Consider the following 16675-nt stretch of genomic DNA (forward strand, 5'->3'; position numbering starts at 1 on the left):
AAATGGATAGGAATCGTCGCTCTACCAGAGGGTAAGATGTGATCGTGACCATGAAAGCCAGCTAGAGCCCCAGCTCCATGTGTGAGAAGAGGCTTGGGGCACTTGTGTGGAATTTCAGCAGTTTAAGATAAGAGTCAGACAGGGGAAGGCCATTCCAGGAGGAAGTGATTGCAACACGAGCTACATCTACAGGAATAGCGCTAAAAAATGGCATATTATGATTACTTTTTACTTGCCTCTCCTTGACTTTAAGTTATAAGTTCCTTGCGAGCAAAACTGGAATGCACTTATTTTTATATGTTATTTTTATATGACCACAGCCCAGGTGTAATGATCTACGTATAATAGGCACACAATAAATGTTTATCGAATTAACTAGGCAGGTAAGAATTTGGTGCCAAGTTATAGAGGTCTTTCCATGTTATACGAAGGACCGTGGACTTCGTCGTTTGGGTAGCAGGGGGTTCTCGCGCAGAGGAACGGCGGGAGAAGAGGACTGTGTTGGAGTGTCCCCACACAGCAGTGTGTCACTTGCCCGGAAAGACCCCCAGCCTGCTGCGAGGTGGTGCTGGGAATGGGAAGGAAGGTACCGGCTTAAACATTGCAAAAGAAGAATCAACCAAGTTCACTGACCCACCGGAAGTAGGGGACAAGATGAGAGAGAGGAGGGAGGGAGGGAGGGAGAACAAGAATGATTCGGGATCTCGGAGATTCATGAGGTGATGCAGAGCATAACAAGCTTACGGGCATCAAGTTAGAGTAGAAACGCCCAGTAAGCTATTTGAAATGGAAGCTCAGAGTCCACACGCGCTGTTAGGGCTAGAATAGAAATGTGCCGGCTGCATGAATAGCAGGTAGAAATGGCAAAAAGCAGCAGGGAAAACACTAGGATAGAGAGCTTGAGAGGCAGAACTTCCACACTGTTCTGTGCCGTGGTCCTAACAGTCACTTGTCTCCCACAGGCTTGCAACCCTAAATACTCAGACTATGACAAAACAGGCTCCATTTGTGCAAGTGAGAACATCAACGACACGTTGACCCGGTACCGATGGCTGACGAGCGCTCCCGCTGGCCCTGATGGCGTGACCAGCCCCATGAGAGAAGTGGACTTTGACACCTTCTTTACGTCATCCAAGATGATCACCTTAGACTCCGTATACTTTCAGCCTGGCTCTAGGGTACAGTGTGCGGCTCGTGCTGTGAATGCCGATGGCAATGAGGGCCTGGAGCTGATGAGCCCTGTCGTAACCATCAGCAGAGAAGAAGGTACTGCACTGCCATTGTCACATGACGACCAGTGAAATACACAAATGTCTGATTCCTGGCTATTAGTTCTCCCACATGCCCCCATGCATTCCTTAATATTCTTTAAGTACTTAATTTTTTTTAAGTTTATGTATCTGTTTTGAGAGAGAGAGTGAGAGCAGACGAGGGACAGAAAAAGAGGGAGAAAGAAAATCCCAAGCAGCCTCCGTGTTCTCAGTGCCAAGCCCGACGCAGGGCTGGAACTCACGAACCGCGAGATCGCGCGTGACCTGAGCCGAAATTGAGAGTAGGACGCTTAACCAACTGAGCCACCCGGGTGCCTAAATATTCTTCAAGTACTTAAAAAAAAAACATCATTTTTACAAAAATATTCATTAGGAAATAAGTATTTATTTGTTCCACGTGTTTTGATCACCTGTTATATGCCAGACTTTAGGCTGGCATATGCATACTTTGTGCTGGTGATGAGAAAAAGAGATCAAGATGCTTATTCTCGAGGAATTCACTCAAGCCGGGGACAAAGATTAACTTTAGTCTGGACGAGGCACAGTAAAAGTGATTCGTTCTACCCTGGGTGGATCAGGAAAGGTTTCCTCAAAGAAAAACTGCTTAAGCTGAATCTTGGAAACAGCAGAGAAAGAAAAGCATGAGCAATTACTGATAGAAGGCTGAAAAATCATGGGATAATCCGGAAACTACAGAGACATGGGGAAGCATGTGAGAGGGAGACTAGGGAGAATCTGGACACGGTGGCTCCTATACGATGACCTGGTTGCTGCACAAGTAGGAGTTTGCTGGGGACCGGGGCCCGAGGAGGGATGGTGCAGGTGGAGAGAGATGTACAGGTGTCCACACTCTGTGATTACAGGGGTGGGGGGGGGGGGTCCAGGGCCGAAGCCGAGACATTGGAGGTGAAGAACAGGATGTAGCTGGAGACAACACTGAAAAGACAGGAACTCTACTTTATATACTAATCTTGCACTCTGGAGAAGAACTTTTAAGTTAGATTTTTAAAATAACAGTCTGGTGGGGCGCCTGGGTGGCTCAGTCAGTTGACGACTGACTTTGGCTCATACTCTCGTGATCCGTGAGTTCGAGCCCCGTGTCGGGCTCTGTGCTAACAGCTTGGAGCCTGGAGCCTGCTTCGGATTCTGTGTCTCCCTCTCTCTCTGCCCCTCCCCAACTCGCACTCTGTTACTCTCAAAAATAAATAAACATTAAAAAAATTGAAAGTAACAGTTTGTTTATAAGATTTTATTCCTAAAGCTTCCTTTGCATATAATGGTTCAGAAGTGTATTTGTTGCATGAAGAAATGTTATATGTACCACCTCCCACAGTTAATACTTAGGATCAATATTTATTGATATCATATATAGTAAACATACTCTTCTGTTAGAATTAAAATATACGGTTTTTAAATTTTTTTAATGTTTTTATTTATTTTTGAGACAGAGAGAAAGACAGAGCATGAGCAAGTGAGGGGCAGAGAGAGAAGGAGACACAGAATCTAAAGCAGGCTCCAGACTCTAAGCTGTCAGCACAGAGCCCGATACAGGGCTCAAATTCACCACGAGATCATGACTTGAGCTGAAGTCGGACGCTTAACCGACCGAGCCACTCAGGCACCCCTAAAATACATGGTTTTTAAATTCCTCTAAAAACCAAACTGTTATGTTAGTACCAGAAAGGAAAAAAAAAAATTAAACACTGCCTTAAAATGGGTCCCCCTCTTTATAAAATAGTCCAGATGCTGGCAACTGCCTTGATTTTATTGCTATCTTAATAAATATTTGTCTGTTTCCTTTGTTTTGTACAAATAGAAAAGAGATTATATATTGCCTTATTGTCTTGAAATTACAACCCCGCATCTTTGTCTGTTCCATGTTACGAAAATGAAAACATTACAATTCTTTTAAAGTAAACATTGGAGGAAGATTTTCATGTCAGCATTCTTGAGGATCACTGAGAGCTAGATAGATGTTAGAAAACAATCTTATATCGTCATGTGTTTCAGTATGTGTCTGCATATGTCAGTATCAGTATATTTTGTATCAGTATGTATATTATAAATTATAATTCATAATACACATACCATAAGAAGTTACATATATAGAGAAAACTCTACTGTATACATTTTGTTCCCTAATTTTAAGGAGACTTTATGTTTTTTTGTTTTAAAGATGAGTGCATTTTTAGTTGCTTTGATTATCAATACCGATACTTTATGACTAGTCAGTAAGTAAGTATATTATTCTATGGTAAACATCCAATTCATGTAATTAAACTGTAGTTATTTTTTCCTGTCAGCTTTCACATTTTATATTAAAATGACTTTGTCAATATGATTATAACCTAGAATGAATGCCCAGTGTATTAAACAATTGAACAGTAAACAGAATAATTAAACATTGAACAATAACGATTTTTTTCTCAAACTTTATAAAACACCCAACATGTAAAGAAGTAGCCAGTAAACTGTCTGCTGTGATTGCTTCTCACACCAGGGTTTTCGGCTTTTTTATAGCTCTTCTTAGCAATGCTTTGGTCCACAGAGAACTGTTAATTTTATTACTTAAAAAGTAAGGGTGCCTAGTTTAAAAACATTCTGTAGGTGTTGTCTGTTTTCTTCTTTTAGCATAAACATGTTCGTTTTTCCCTGAGGTCTTTGTCAGCCCCGAGTACCAGGGACGGTGGGAGCAGAACCATTCTCCGCTAAACTGCGCTACACGGGCCCCGAGGACCCAGAGTACACAAACCTTATCAAGCTCACTGTCACGATGCCACACGTAGACGGTAGGTGGCTTGGGTGAGCAAAGCCACGGGAGTGGTTTGGGCTCCTCCGTATCTGGTTCATGTCACTGAGTGGTCGAAATCACCAAACAGGCAATACATGTTCGTTGTGCAACTTGACCGTCGAGTCCTTCTGCTTCTTTCAAGTGTTTCTGTTTTCTGTCGATCCTGTTTTTTTTAAGTGTGACAATTTACGCATTCTTTAAAATGAAATAAATTTAATACATTGTCCAAACACGATGGAGCGAAACTTCGGTTAATGTGCTAGTTTTTATGAAATGGCACAAATATGTCCATCCTTAAAAACTCTTAATCTTAAACTTGGAATTCCGGTAAAGCATCTCGACATCTCATTGAGCCTTCAGTGTGTATTTGCTATTTCATAGCCGGAATTTTATAAATCCAATTTATAAATGGTGTTCATTTTCTCCAGATAAGAAAGTGTGGCCAGAATTTATGAGTCATTAACTTTATCCACACCGGGAACATTTTCCCAAGTACAGAAAATGTTTTCTTTCTTTTTTTTTTTTAACGTTTATTTACTTTTGAGAGACAGAGACAGAGCGTGAGTGGGGGAGGGGCAGAGAGAAAGGGAGACACAGAGTCCGAAGCAGGCTCCAGGCTCTGAGCTGTCAGCATAGAGCCCGACGCGGGGCTCGAACCCACAAACTGTGAGATCATGACCTGAGCTGAAGTTGGATGCTTACCCGACTGAGCCACCCAGGCGCCCCCAGAAAACATTTGCAAGTTCTATTCCCGTCAATGACTTTATACCTGAAATAAATTGTTAATATTAATTTCACCACTTGGTGTGTTAGTTATAGTTTAAGTAGCTAGATGTGAGGAAACAACTGGTCAGTATTGAGAACTATAAGGTAGAATTTTTCTTTCTCAGAAAAAAAAAGACGTAAGTGTGTTTTTCCTGCTTATTACAAACCCACATTTGTGTTGGTGGGAGATAGGTGGGCAAGAATGTGCACCTCTTTACTTTACAGCATAGTGAGGGACCCACGTACGCCCAGCCCATCTCTAGGCTCGTGTTGGAGATGTGACTCAAAGGTGCGAAGGGAAGGAGGGACCCAGCAGGGAAAAACAAGCTAGAACAGTCCTAATAGAAAGGCTGGTCCCTCATGCTGCTCCCAGAACTGACTGTGCATTGTGTGCATTGGTCAATAGCCACAGCTCTTCCAGGAGCATGGTAGAAGCTGACCAGTTCTTTTGTGAGGCCAAGGGCCGCTCTGGAATCTGAGAACGAGAGGTGGGTAAGGTTCCAGGAGAACACCTCTCTCATGGTCCTTTGCTGCGTTGTTTATACCGGGCTTCAACAAACTGTGGCCTCTGTGCTAAATCCAGCTTGCTGCCTCTTTTCAAACAACCTTGCAACCTAAGAATGGTTTTACATGTTTAAATGTTTGGAAAAAACCAAAAGAACAATATTTCATGGAGCGTGAAAATTACATGAAATTATAATCCATTGTTCATGATAAAGTCTTCTGTTAATACTTTTACATGTCTCCTGTGGCAGCCTCCCATCTACCATGGCAGCATCGAGCCGTTGTGACACAGACCTGATGGCCCACAAATTTTAAAATATTTACTATTTGACCCTTTATGGAAGAAGTTTGCCAGTCCTCGGCCTGTATTTTATAGGGGTAGTTTTAAACTTCTTGGTCTCAGAACGTCCTTAAAAACTATTTAGGATCTCAAAGACTTCCTGTTTTTATGAGTTATGTCTGTAAATATGGCCTAGATTTAAAGTTAAAATTCAGGAGTTATTTTCATTCAGTGAAAAATAACAAATCCATTACATATTAGCATGAAAAACATACTTTTAACAAAAATAACTATAATTGGGGCACTTGCGTGGCTCGGTCGGTTGAGTGTCCGACTTCAGCTCAGGTCATGATCTCGCGGTGCATGAGTTTGGGCCCCGCGTCGGGCTCTGTGCTGACAACTCGGAGCCTGGAGCCTGGAGCCTGCTTCAGATCCTGTGTCTCCCTCTCTCTCTGTTCCTCCCCTACTCGTGCTCTCTCTCTTGCTCTCTCTCTCAAAAATAAAGATTAAAAGAAATAAAAACAAAAAAACTATCATTTATAAATCAAAAAATTTATTGGTTTTCTTATACTTTTAAAATATATTTAATGTCTGGCTTAATGAAAGACAGCTGAATTCTTTTATCTACTTCTGCATTCAATCTGTGGCATTGTGTGATGACCTGCACCCTCTGAAGAAGTCCACGGTACACTAGTGAGAGAATAATGGTGGGAAAGTCAAATAATGCCTTAGAATCATTATGAGAATAGTTTTAGTATCACAGATCTGAAAAATTCCAGGGGACATCTGGGACACCACATTGAGAGTAATCACTGCCATACAGTATTTTATAACACTTGTCTTCTGGAGGATGAAGAAATGACAAGTGTTCTAAGCCCTTTGCTGGTGACAATGGCATCATGATTACATTTCCTCGCAGGCATGCTCCCTGTGATCTCCACTAAAGAGCTTTCCAACTTCGAGCTCACCCTCAGTCCTGACGGCTCAAGAGTTGGAAACCACCAGTGCTCCAATCTTCTGGACTACACCGAAGTGAAGACCCACCATGGTTTCTTGACCGATGCTACAAAAAATCCAGAAATAATTGGAGAGACGCATCCTTACCAGTACAGCTCGTCTATCAGAGGTTCCAGTACCTTACGCTTCTATCGAAACCTGAACCTGGAGGCCTGCTTATGGGAGTTTGTTAGCTACTATGACATGTCAGAACTTCTGACTGACTGTGGAGGCACCATCGGGACGGATGGACAGGTATGGATTTTGAACATCTGAGCTTCGGTCACTGGAAAAGCCAGTTGGTTCTGGCCAAGTATACAGATTGGGACTAAAGCCCACCTCCAGGCTTCCATCTTGGTGGTAGTTCATTAGGCACAAGAGGCACTCGCATGACTGGGGTGAAAATTCACGTCTGCTTCTGGAATCATTATCATTGTCTTTGTATCAAAAGGTGACTGTATAATTATTGCCATAAAGTCCAAATCTCTTCTGATATTATAAAATTCCAAGTGCTAATTTCTTTTCAGAGCATACATTATCATTTACTGTGTATACATACAGATGTCTGTAATGTATCATAAACCATCTAAGATGAGGATTTTCAATCCTCTGGTGAGTTCAGTTTTTCTTCTTCCTTATTTTCTTCCTGCACCTTCTATTTTTCTGTCCTTTATCCCGTCTTCTCCTGCCTAGTTTTCAAATCCCCTTTGCCTCCCAGTCTGCTTCATTTCTCCATCATTAACATAGTCAAAAGCATTTGTACTACAGTCTTACTGTTATTCCTCCTCTGTGTTTATTGACTCCTCTTCATACTACGCAGACATTTACACATAAAATACACAACACACACACACACACACACACACACACACACACACACAAAATCCCTACCCTCATCATCATGAACAAAGTTGTTGTCAAAATGATAAAGAAGCAAGATCTCCATTGGCAGTTAGGATAGAGAATCTAAAATATGTTGAGTGTAGTTTAGAAGTGTAATGAGTGTTTGAACTAAAAGCCATGCTCTGTCCTACTTGGACTGAACAAAGAGTTTATATAAGCAGGCTTACACATTAAAGTGTTGAATGGTACCCCGTATGTATCATGTCTTTCAAGACTTCGCCAGGGTGAGGCCGGATTTTGACCGACCTATATCCCTGTGGTGTTAAAGTATAAAACATGTGGTAGCATTAGAAATGTGAATGACAACAGAGTATCAGTTTAACCTGAGGCGAAGCTGTGAAACCTGACACATTCAGCTAGTGTTGATGCGGAATGGGCAGCATTGATTACATCTGGGGACTATTGGACTCCCAGGTAATGAGACGTTATCTCCATCTCCTCTGAAAGCAGCACAATATTCAGAAACTTGCAAGGATTAGTAAAAATTCACGAAACACCAACAGGAAGACAGTACGGAATGCTGGAAAGAGCACGGATATTAGAAACTAGCACATGTAGACCTAAATTTGGCTCTGAGGTTTTCTAGCTTCGTGTCCCTGGGTGAGTTACTTAAGACCTCGGGAAGTGTTACCTCTTGAGGTGCCTCTTCCCCAGTGTATCTTTGCCACCAGAAAGAAACATGAAAGAAAAAAAGTCTTCCCCCAGAATAAAAATCAAGGCTCATATTAACAAATCTACGTCAGCCTTTTCCTTTATAGGTCAAATATCCCTGGTTCCTTCAGCTGGGACTCACAGAACTTGTTTCCAATCCGTTATTCAATCATTCCGGTTTTCTTTCTCATTGCTCTTCTCTCAGGATCTTGCATAAGTCACAGGATCTATCAGCAAAGACAAAATTAGATATATAATAGGATTACATTTTAGTTCCAGTTCCTTGTTATCATTCACTCAGTACCATGGAGCTTTTCTATGGGTCTCACCTAGGCTATAGTTTGTTTTCAACCTCAAGAATGTTTTCCATCTTTCCTGCAAAGTGGCAGCATTTTTTGATCCTTTATATCTGCAACCCAGACAGCCTTCTCTAGTGAAACCTTGCACTTGCCCACTGAAGTCCTATCCTATTACATCTGCCCACTTCTTCAGTGTCTCAAGGACATTATTTTTTTTAATATTTATTTATTTTAGAGAGAGAGCACAAGCAGGGGAGGGGCAGAGAGAGAGGGAGACACAGAATCCAAAGTAGGCTCCAGACTCTGGCTATCAGCACAAAATCCAATGCGGAACTGTGAGATCATGACCTGAAGTCATACGCTTCGCCCCAAGGCCATTTTGAATGCAAATTCTGTCCCTCTAATGTGTTCATGTCTCTAGCCAAATCTTACCATAAAATGCTCAGCTAAATTGACTATACTTTGCTGTGTGTGTGTGTGTGTGTGTTTAAATCACAGTTCCTCTATTTAATTTTTTAACTTCAGTGCTTTTTCCTTCCTATCACCACTGCCAGGCAGAAAAGCCACTGCCCTGCTTCTGTAGTTCAGCTGTCAGTGGTTCTGCTCCGTTAGGTGAAAGCTAGCAACCGGAGGCTGAAGTTAAGATTTACCTCCCTGAAAGGCTTCTGGTACCTAACACCAGGAATATAAGAATTATCTCATCCAATTCTTAACTGGTTTGCATTACCTTCCTAAGATGCCCAGATGCGTATAGGAGTTTCTTCTTAGAAGCGTTTTGTTTTTGTTTTTTTGCTTTAGAATTGTTGAAAATAAATCTAATAGTATCACCCTCACAATCAACATAAATAGAGATGACCAGATTCAGTATAAATCATTGAAATTTCAGGATCTTGTTATAAAATTTTAAAAGCCTCAGTATAAACTAAACATTAATACAATCTAATAAGACATGTTGATCACTCTCTTAGAGGGGAGCTCAGAGATGTTCATCCCCATTTCCCCTACTTTCTTCCTTAGGCTTAAACTTTTACTTCTCCCCACCTCCCCCCAACACACACATTACTTAAATATAGGTGAGGAAGAGGAAAATATAAAGTAGAAGAAATATAGTAGCTCTTTTGAGATATTTCCCTAATTTTCCCCATTACTTTTGAGTTCTGGAGAAAAAGAGAAAATACCTAATGATTGTACTAACGATAACAATAACGATAATAATAGCAATAGCTAACAATTATTTAATGTCTACTCTGTGCCTGCCATTCTTCTAAATACATATTTCCACAAATTCTGTCCTCACATTATGAAACAAATATGAATTTTTCCCCCTTATTAGAGATAAGGAGGCTGAAGCAAAGAGAATTCAAATAATGGCCCAAATTCAATTCACTTGTAAACCTGTGCTGTTAACCACATCATGATTCTTATCTGGACATTTAATTGAGTGAATTAAATGCCATTTGATTGGGTGAATGACCGGAATGGATGTGGTCCCAGATATAATTGCAAGAAAGGCAAATGTACTTCTCTGTGCTTGGGACCAAAATGCTGCCCAACCGTGGTCATGAGAATGCATGCCAGTTATGTCTATGCCCCCTGCTGATAAAGTTATACAAATCCAAAACTTAGCTCACAACTGTGAGATCATGACCTGAGCCAAAATCAAGAGTTGGATGCTTAACTGCCTAAGCCACCTAGGCACCCCTCTAAAATTATATTTAATGAGATATTTTACTTTTTTTTGCTACTGTCTTTGAAGTCTGGTGTGTATTTTGCATGCACAGCACATCTCAATTCTGACTAGACTCATTTTGAATGGTCAGTAGCCACACATGGCTAGTGGTTACCATATTGGGAAGCACTGATTAGACTATTTACCCAACGTCTTTTTTTTTCATTTTTAAAGTTTATTCATTTATTTTTGAGAGAGATAGAGACAGTGTGAGTGGAGGAGGGGCAGAGAGAGAGAGAGAGAGAGAGAGAGAGAATCCCAAGCAGGCTCCACACCATCAGCACAGAGCCCAATGCGGGGCTCAAACTCACAAAACCATGAGATCATGATCTGAGCCAAAACCAAGAGTCTGACACTTGACTGACTGAGCCACCCGGGCTCCCCTACCCAAGGTCTTTTAATTAAACCACACAGGTTGAAAACAATGATCATTTAAAAATATTTTACAATCTTGTACCTACCCACCTTTGTGGGATATGTGGTTTGTGCTTATTTCAAAGATTAAAAATTGAAGTAGAATTGTTAGAATGTTATCTGACTACCACTAGTATGGATTTCCCACGGATTGAAATTTCTTTCTATTGCTCCTTTTGTTACCAGAAATATGTCTACATCATCAAGATGGTGGTGTTTGTGAATGTGTAAAGAAGGCTTATCAATCTCAATAGCTTAAAGTCTCAATAAAGCATGTACTTAGCTACCCAGGGGAGATCATTGTTTTAACAAGTTAGAATCTTTAGCCAAGGGATTAGTAGTATTAGCAGTCTACACATCCAGGAACACTTGGAAGAAAGAGGCCTAGGCTTGTGTCCACATACAAGACTTTCTAAAGTCTTATGAGATCAGAGATGCATAAGGGAGACCCTGGAATGAGGTAGGGTCAATACTGGTCCACAGATTCCTTAATATTTAGGATAACTTTATGGGATATTTACAATGATAGAATTAGAAATTACCTAAATGACCAATAATAGAATAGTTATGGTTACCCACAAGGTAAAAATATTATATAGCTATCAAAAGTCATGTACCTGAAGAATTTTCCTTGTCATGAGAAAATGCTAACAACATTAAGTTAAAAAGCAATATACAAGGTAGTATAAATGATATTACATTGCTACTATTAAAAATGTGTGTGTATATTGGAGAGAACTAGAAAATTTGGCTGTGCACAATGATAACAGACTAATGAACAAGATTTTTCTTTTTAGATGCTTTTAGTTTCCCAGCTTTCCACAGAACTAACATTACTCTCACTTTAAAAAAACCAAAGAAACCATGAGGTGCCTGGGTGGCTCACATGGTTAAGCATCCAACTCTTGGTTTTGATTCAGGTCATGATCTCATGGTCATTGAGATCGAGCCCCGTGTTGGGCTCTGTACTGACAGCATGAGCCTGCTTGGAATTCTCTCTGTCCCTCTGCCTCTCCCCACTGCCCCCCTGCCATGTACACACACATACTCTCTATCTTAAATAAATAAATAAATAAATAAATAAATAAATTTTTATTGACTACATATTAAAATGTAATATATTTGATAGACTGGACTAAGTAAACTATTCTTATAGTTAGTTTAGCATGTTTCTCTTTACTTTTTTTCTTAATGTTTATTTTTGAGAGAGAGAGAGACAGAGTGTGAGCAGGGGAGGGGCAGAGAGAGTGGGAGACATGGAATCCGAAGCAGGCTCCAGGCTCTGAGCTGTCAGTTCAGAGCCCTATGTGGGGCTTGAATTCACGAACCGTGAGATCATGACCTGGGCCAAAGTTGGATGCTTAACCCACTGGGCCACCCAGGTGCCCCTCCCTTTACTTTTTGAAGTATGGCTACTAGAAAATTTTAAATTACATGTGTGGCTCACATTATATTTTTATTGAATAGTGCTGGTCTGGATAGTTGAATGTTCGTGCTGATTGTGCTGAATAATCTTGGGCAAGCCAATTGACTTCTTCGTGGCTTAATTTCAACACATGTAGAATATAGTCTTGCTTGAGTAAAAGGTGCAAAAGAACAAAGTAAATCTAGATAGGTTTTGTTAATACAATATATACTGCCAACTTCTTTTTTTTTTTTTTTTACGTTTATTTATTTTTGAGACAGAGAGAGACAGAGCATGAACGGGGGAGGGTCAGAGAGAGAGGGAGACACAGAATCTGAAACATGCTCCAAGCTCCGAGCTGTCAGCACAGAGCCCAATGCAGGGCTCGAACTCACGGACTGCAAGATCATGACCTGAGCCGAAGTCGGTCGCCCAACCGACTGAGCCACCCAGGCGCCCCTATACTGCCAACTTCTATAAGAAGCAGTGCATATATATACTGCCTACTTCAATAAGGCAATGTGTAAGTTGGATGGCTTAAGCTGTATGCCCCAATAAGTGAAGATTTTTTTTTATTTATGTTTGTTTATTTAATTTTTTGTTTGAGAGAGAGAGTGTGTGCGCGCAGGGGAGAGGCAGAGAGAAAAAGAGAGAGAATCCCAAACATGCTCTGTGCCATCAGTGCAGAACCCAATATGGGTCTCGAACCCACCACAAACCATGAGATCGTGACTTGAGCTGAAATCAAGAGTCAGGTGTTTAACCGACTGAGTCACCCAGGCACCCCCCAGATAAGTGAACAATTAAATCTACTGTGATTTACCCCAACTCTAGTTCCCACCTTAGACAGCATTCTGAGTATAATTTTTCTTTTAGAGTATTCATCTTCTTTCCTGTTATTTCCCTCTCCTACCCATCTGATGGCCCAGCAGAAATTCCTTTGTCCCTTCAGCTGACAATACCTCCCCAAATATATACTTGCTGCCCATTATTAGCCACTTAGTAGTGGTGGTGGAAATTGATATCAGTGTTACCTTTTCCAGAGAATTTGCATTTTATATTTTCCCTTCAAATATGGAAGTTAAAGTATCATTTCATTTTGTTGAAAAAACTCAAAACATCTGGAAAGACCCATAAACGCCTATGTCAAGTTACAGTTGCTTGAAGAGCATGTACCAGATGTATTTCTTCTAATATAAATAAACACTTTAAAAAGCCCTGTCATACAGGCAGAAAGAAAATTAAGTACTCATTAAGATGACGTCCAGAAGTCAAATTGACCCCATTGCATTCTTCAGTTTTTCTGGAATGAACAGGAGGTGACGTGGGTGATTGACATTGTTCCATTGGCTCCCGTTACTCCAGACAGCGGTTCTAAGCAGACACAGAAGACCTGGCCGTGATGAGCAAGAAAAGGCAGTCAGATGCTGATTCCATGTCCAGAAATGGCCAAACTCTAAGTTACCACAAGAACCAATGAAAGAAAATAAAGTTAGAGAGCTTTGTGCCAAGTAACTTATTCGTAGGAAGTGAATGCGAGTAGTTCTCTCCAAGATAGTAACATTTGATACATAACATTGGCAAAAATGATTAGCACCTAGAAAGTTTAATTGGAAACTCATGCCTAAAGCCTAATTTTTAAAAGTTTATTAAAATCACAGGATGAAATATTAATCTTAACTTCCAGTGGAATATACATTGACTTAATCACTCTCCTTTACACTGAGTATTAAAATTGCACTGCAAGATCCAGTTCTCATTAACTGCAATGATATCGACATTTCACAAAAACAATCTCAAAGGACTCTGGTTGCAAGGCCCCTCTTCTCAGGCCGGGCTAGCAGATGATGGGGAATGCTAGCCACTACACAGCTAGGAATCAAATCATTTGCTTGGATGATGGTTTCCTTTTTACATATTTTCGCTGGCAATTCAGATCATCATTTTTGTGATTTAAGGAGTTTATTTTTTAGTCTATGATAAAGTGATAAATTATTGCTCTCATGATTCATATTATTCACCAACACATGTCTATGATCCCTGTTGCCATTCATCGTGGAAGGAGAATAAGAGTGGTATCAGAAAGCCCAGCTGGAACTTCTCAAGAGTATGATCTGACTGAAGTCTGTTTCCTCTTGTGTAGAAGAGGATATTTGCCCGGCTATTCTGCAAAGCTGTTTTGAGACTGAAGTATGATAACGTTGGTTAGGTGATCTTAGGACCGCCCTCAGCTTTGTTTGGAATGTGATGAGGTGTGATAGAGTAGAAAAGCACAGGTCAAAGGCTGGGCTCCAGTAATGGCAGGGGCCACTGAGGAGCTTAAAGAATTCTGTGAGAAATGTATTTCTTTGAGCCTTAACTTTCCTCTCTCTCTTTTTCTATGCATCATCTATCAATCCATCCATCCAGTGACTCATCCATCCATCCATCCAAGCATCTGTCCATCCAACCATCCACACATACATATAAATATAATTATGAGGGAGATTAAAAGTATTAAATGGCTTTTATTGTGAACCTAGGGGCTCAATAAATAAATATTAGTTTATCCTGTATTAGTCCTAGCCCACCTGCAAAATACCTGAAGAAGGAAAGTGTAAAATTCCAAGCAGTTCAGTTCATCTCAACCAATTATTTTTGAGACATATTAAGTGTTACATGTCATTACTAAACATATTTGCTTCTAGGTCTTTCCTGCTTTATTTTATCTTCCTTTATGTAGTAATTTAATAGTATCTTACAGCAGTATTATTCATAATAACTCAAAACAGGAAGTAACCTAGATGACCGTCAACTGATGAACAGCTAAATATGTGTGGCTTATGCATAAAATGGTAGGCTATTCAGAAATAAAAGTATTGACATGTGCAGCGACATGGATGCACCTTGGAAACATAAGTGAAAGAAACCTGTCACAAAAGACCGCATATTGTTATGATTCCATTTATATGAAAAGTCCAGGATTGACAAATACATAGAGACAGAAAATAGGGCTAGTGGCTGCCAGAGATTTGGAGGAGGAGGGAATAAAAGAATGACTTCTAATGGGTTTGGGATTCCCTTTGGAGGTGATGAAAATGTCCTAAAATTGACTGTGTTGAAAATTCCACCTCTCCCTGAATATATTAAATACTGTGGGTTTGTCCACTTTAATAGGTGAATTACATGGTGTGTGTACTGTATCTTAATAAAGCTGTTATAAAACAGAAAAGACTGTGTAGGCATAATATGCTCAAAACAATGGAATTCACCTTCAAGATTTCTGCCGCATATCCTTTGTTGCAAAGGAAGGTACTGTAGTAACAACTATTTAATTGCTCCATAATTAAGTGAGGGGACAGTAGTGTAAATGTTGTCACTTCCTTTCGTCAGTGGCTACTAAAAATCTTTAGCTGAGTGGAGACAACAGCTTGTACAAAATTAGACTCCTCTAATTAACCTTGAATCATGTTGATAGGTACAATTTTATTGTTTCAGGTCCTAAATCTAGTACAGTCCTATGTGACCCTTCGAGTGCCTCTGTATGTTTCCTACGTGTTCCATTCTCCTGTTGGGGTAGGAGGCTGGCAACATTTTGACTTGAAGTCAGAGCTCCGTCTGACTTTTGTGTATGACACTGCCATCTTGTGGAATGATGGAATCGGCAGCCCACCAGAAGCGGAACTCCAAGGTGGGTTAATAATTTGGAACACTTGTTTTCTTACCCATTTGAATTACTTAAGAGGAATTTTTACTATAGCTTAAACTAATGGAAGTGACCTTCAATATACTTTATTTTTATATTAAACATTTTAAGATTATTTCATTTTGTCATGGAAAAACTAAATCATATCAATCCTCTAAATTTTGCGTAATATGTGCCTGCTAAATATAACATATATATTTCATGGATATTTAATCCTTACAGTTCATTTTACAGTCAACATGTTTCCTAGATTCTAGAAAATGCATAGAGGAAGTTCCAGTTGAACATAAGAAATGGCACCTCTTGGCTCAGGGAGTGCCTGGGTGGCTCAGTTGTTTACGTGTCTGACTCTTGATCTCAACTCAGGTCTTGATCTCAGGGTTGTAAGTTCAAGCCCTTGTTGGGCTCCATGTGGGGCATGGAGAAGAAAAAGAAAGAAAGAAAGAAAGAAAGAAAGAAAGAAAGAAAGAAAGAAAGAAAGAAAGAAAGAAAGAAAGAAAAGAAAGAAAAAAAAAAGAAAGAAAGAAAGAAAGAAAAGAAAGAAAAAGAAAGAAAGAAAGATGGAGGGAGGGAGGGAGGAAGAGAGGGGAAGGAAGGAAGGAAGGAAGGAAGGAAGGAAGAAAAAGAAAGAAAGAAAGAAAGAAAGAAAGAAAGAAAGAAGAAAGAAAAGAAAGAGAAAGAAAGAAAGATGGAGGGAGGGAGGGAGGGAGGAAGAGAGGGGAAGGAAGGAAGGAAGGAAGGAAGGAAGGAAGGAAGGAAGGGAGGGAGGAGAGATATCTTGGATCCTCGTTCTGGCTCCCCAACTAACTAGCTGTGTGATCTTGAACATACTCCTTAACCTTTGTGGCACTCAGTTTCTTCTGAAAGGTAAGCTAGACTTCCAGTATTCTTTTTATTTTAAAATTCTATTATTCTATGATATTTTAGCTAAATGTTTTGGAACAGTGTAGTAAGTACAACTACCTCCTGAGCCCATAAGCAT

General features: G+C 40.2%; 1 protein-coding gene across 1 annotated transcript in view; it reads left to right on the forward strand.

Moving 5' to 3' along the window:
- FREM2 (FRAS1 related extracellular matrix 2) overlaps positions 1–16675 on the forward strand; it is a 164821-nt gene that overhangs the window by 138233 nt on the left and 9913 nt on the right. Inside the window, exons 14-17 of the mRNA XM_015544519.2 lie at positions 963–1266; positions 3929–4060; positions 6531–6862; positions 15486–15678. Coding sequence (XP_015400005.2) covers positions 963–1266; positions 3929–4060; positions 6531–6862; positions 15486–15678 — 961 coding nt within the window. The remainder of the gene's footprint in view (positions 1–962; positions 1267–3928; positions 4061–6530; positions 6863–15485; positions 15679–16675) is intronic.

The sequence above is a fragment of the Panthera tigris genome, chromosome A1, assembly GCF_018350195.1.
Source record: "Panthera tigris isolate Pti1 chromosome A1, P.tigris_Pti1_mat1.1, whole genome shotgun sequence".
NCBI lineage: Eukaryota > Metazoa > Chordata > Mammalia > Carnivora > Felidae > Panthera > Panthera tigris.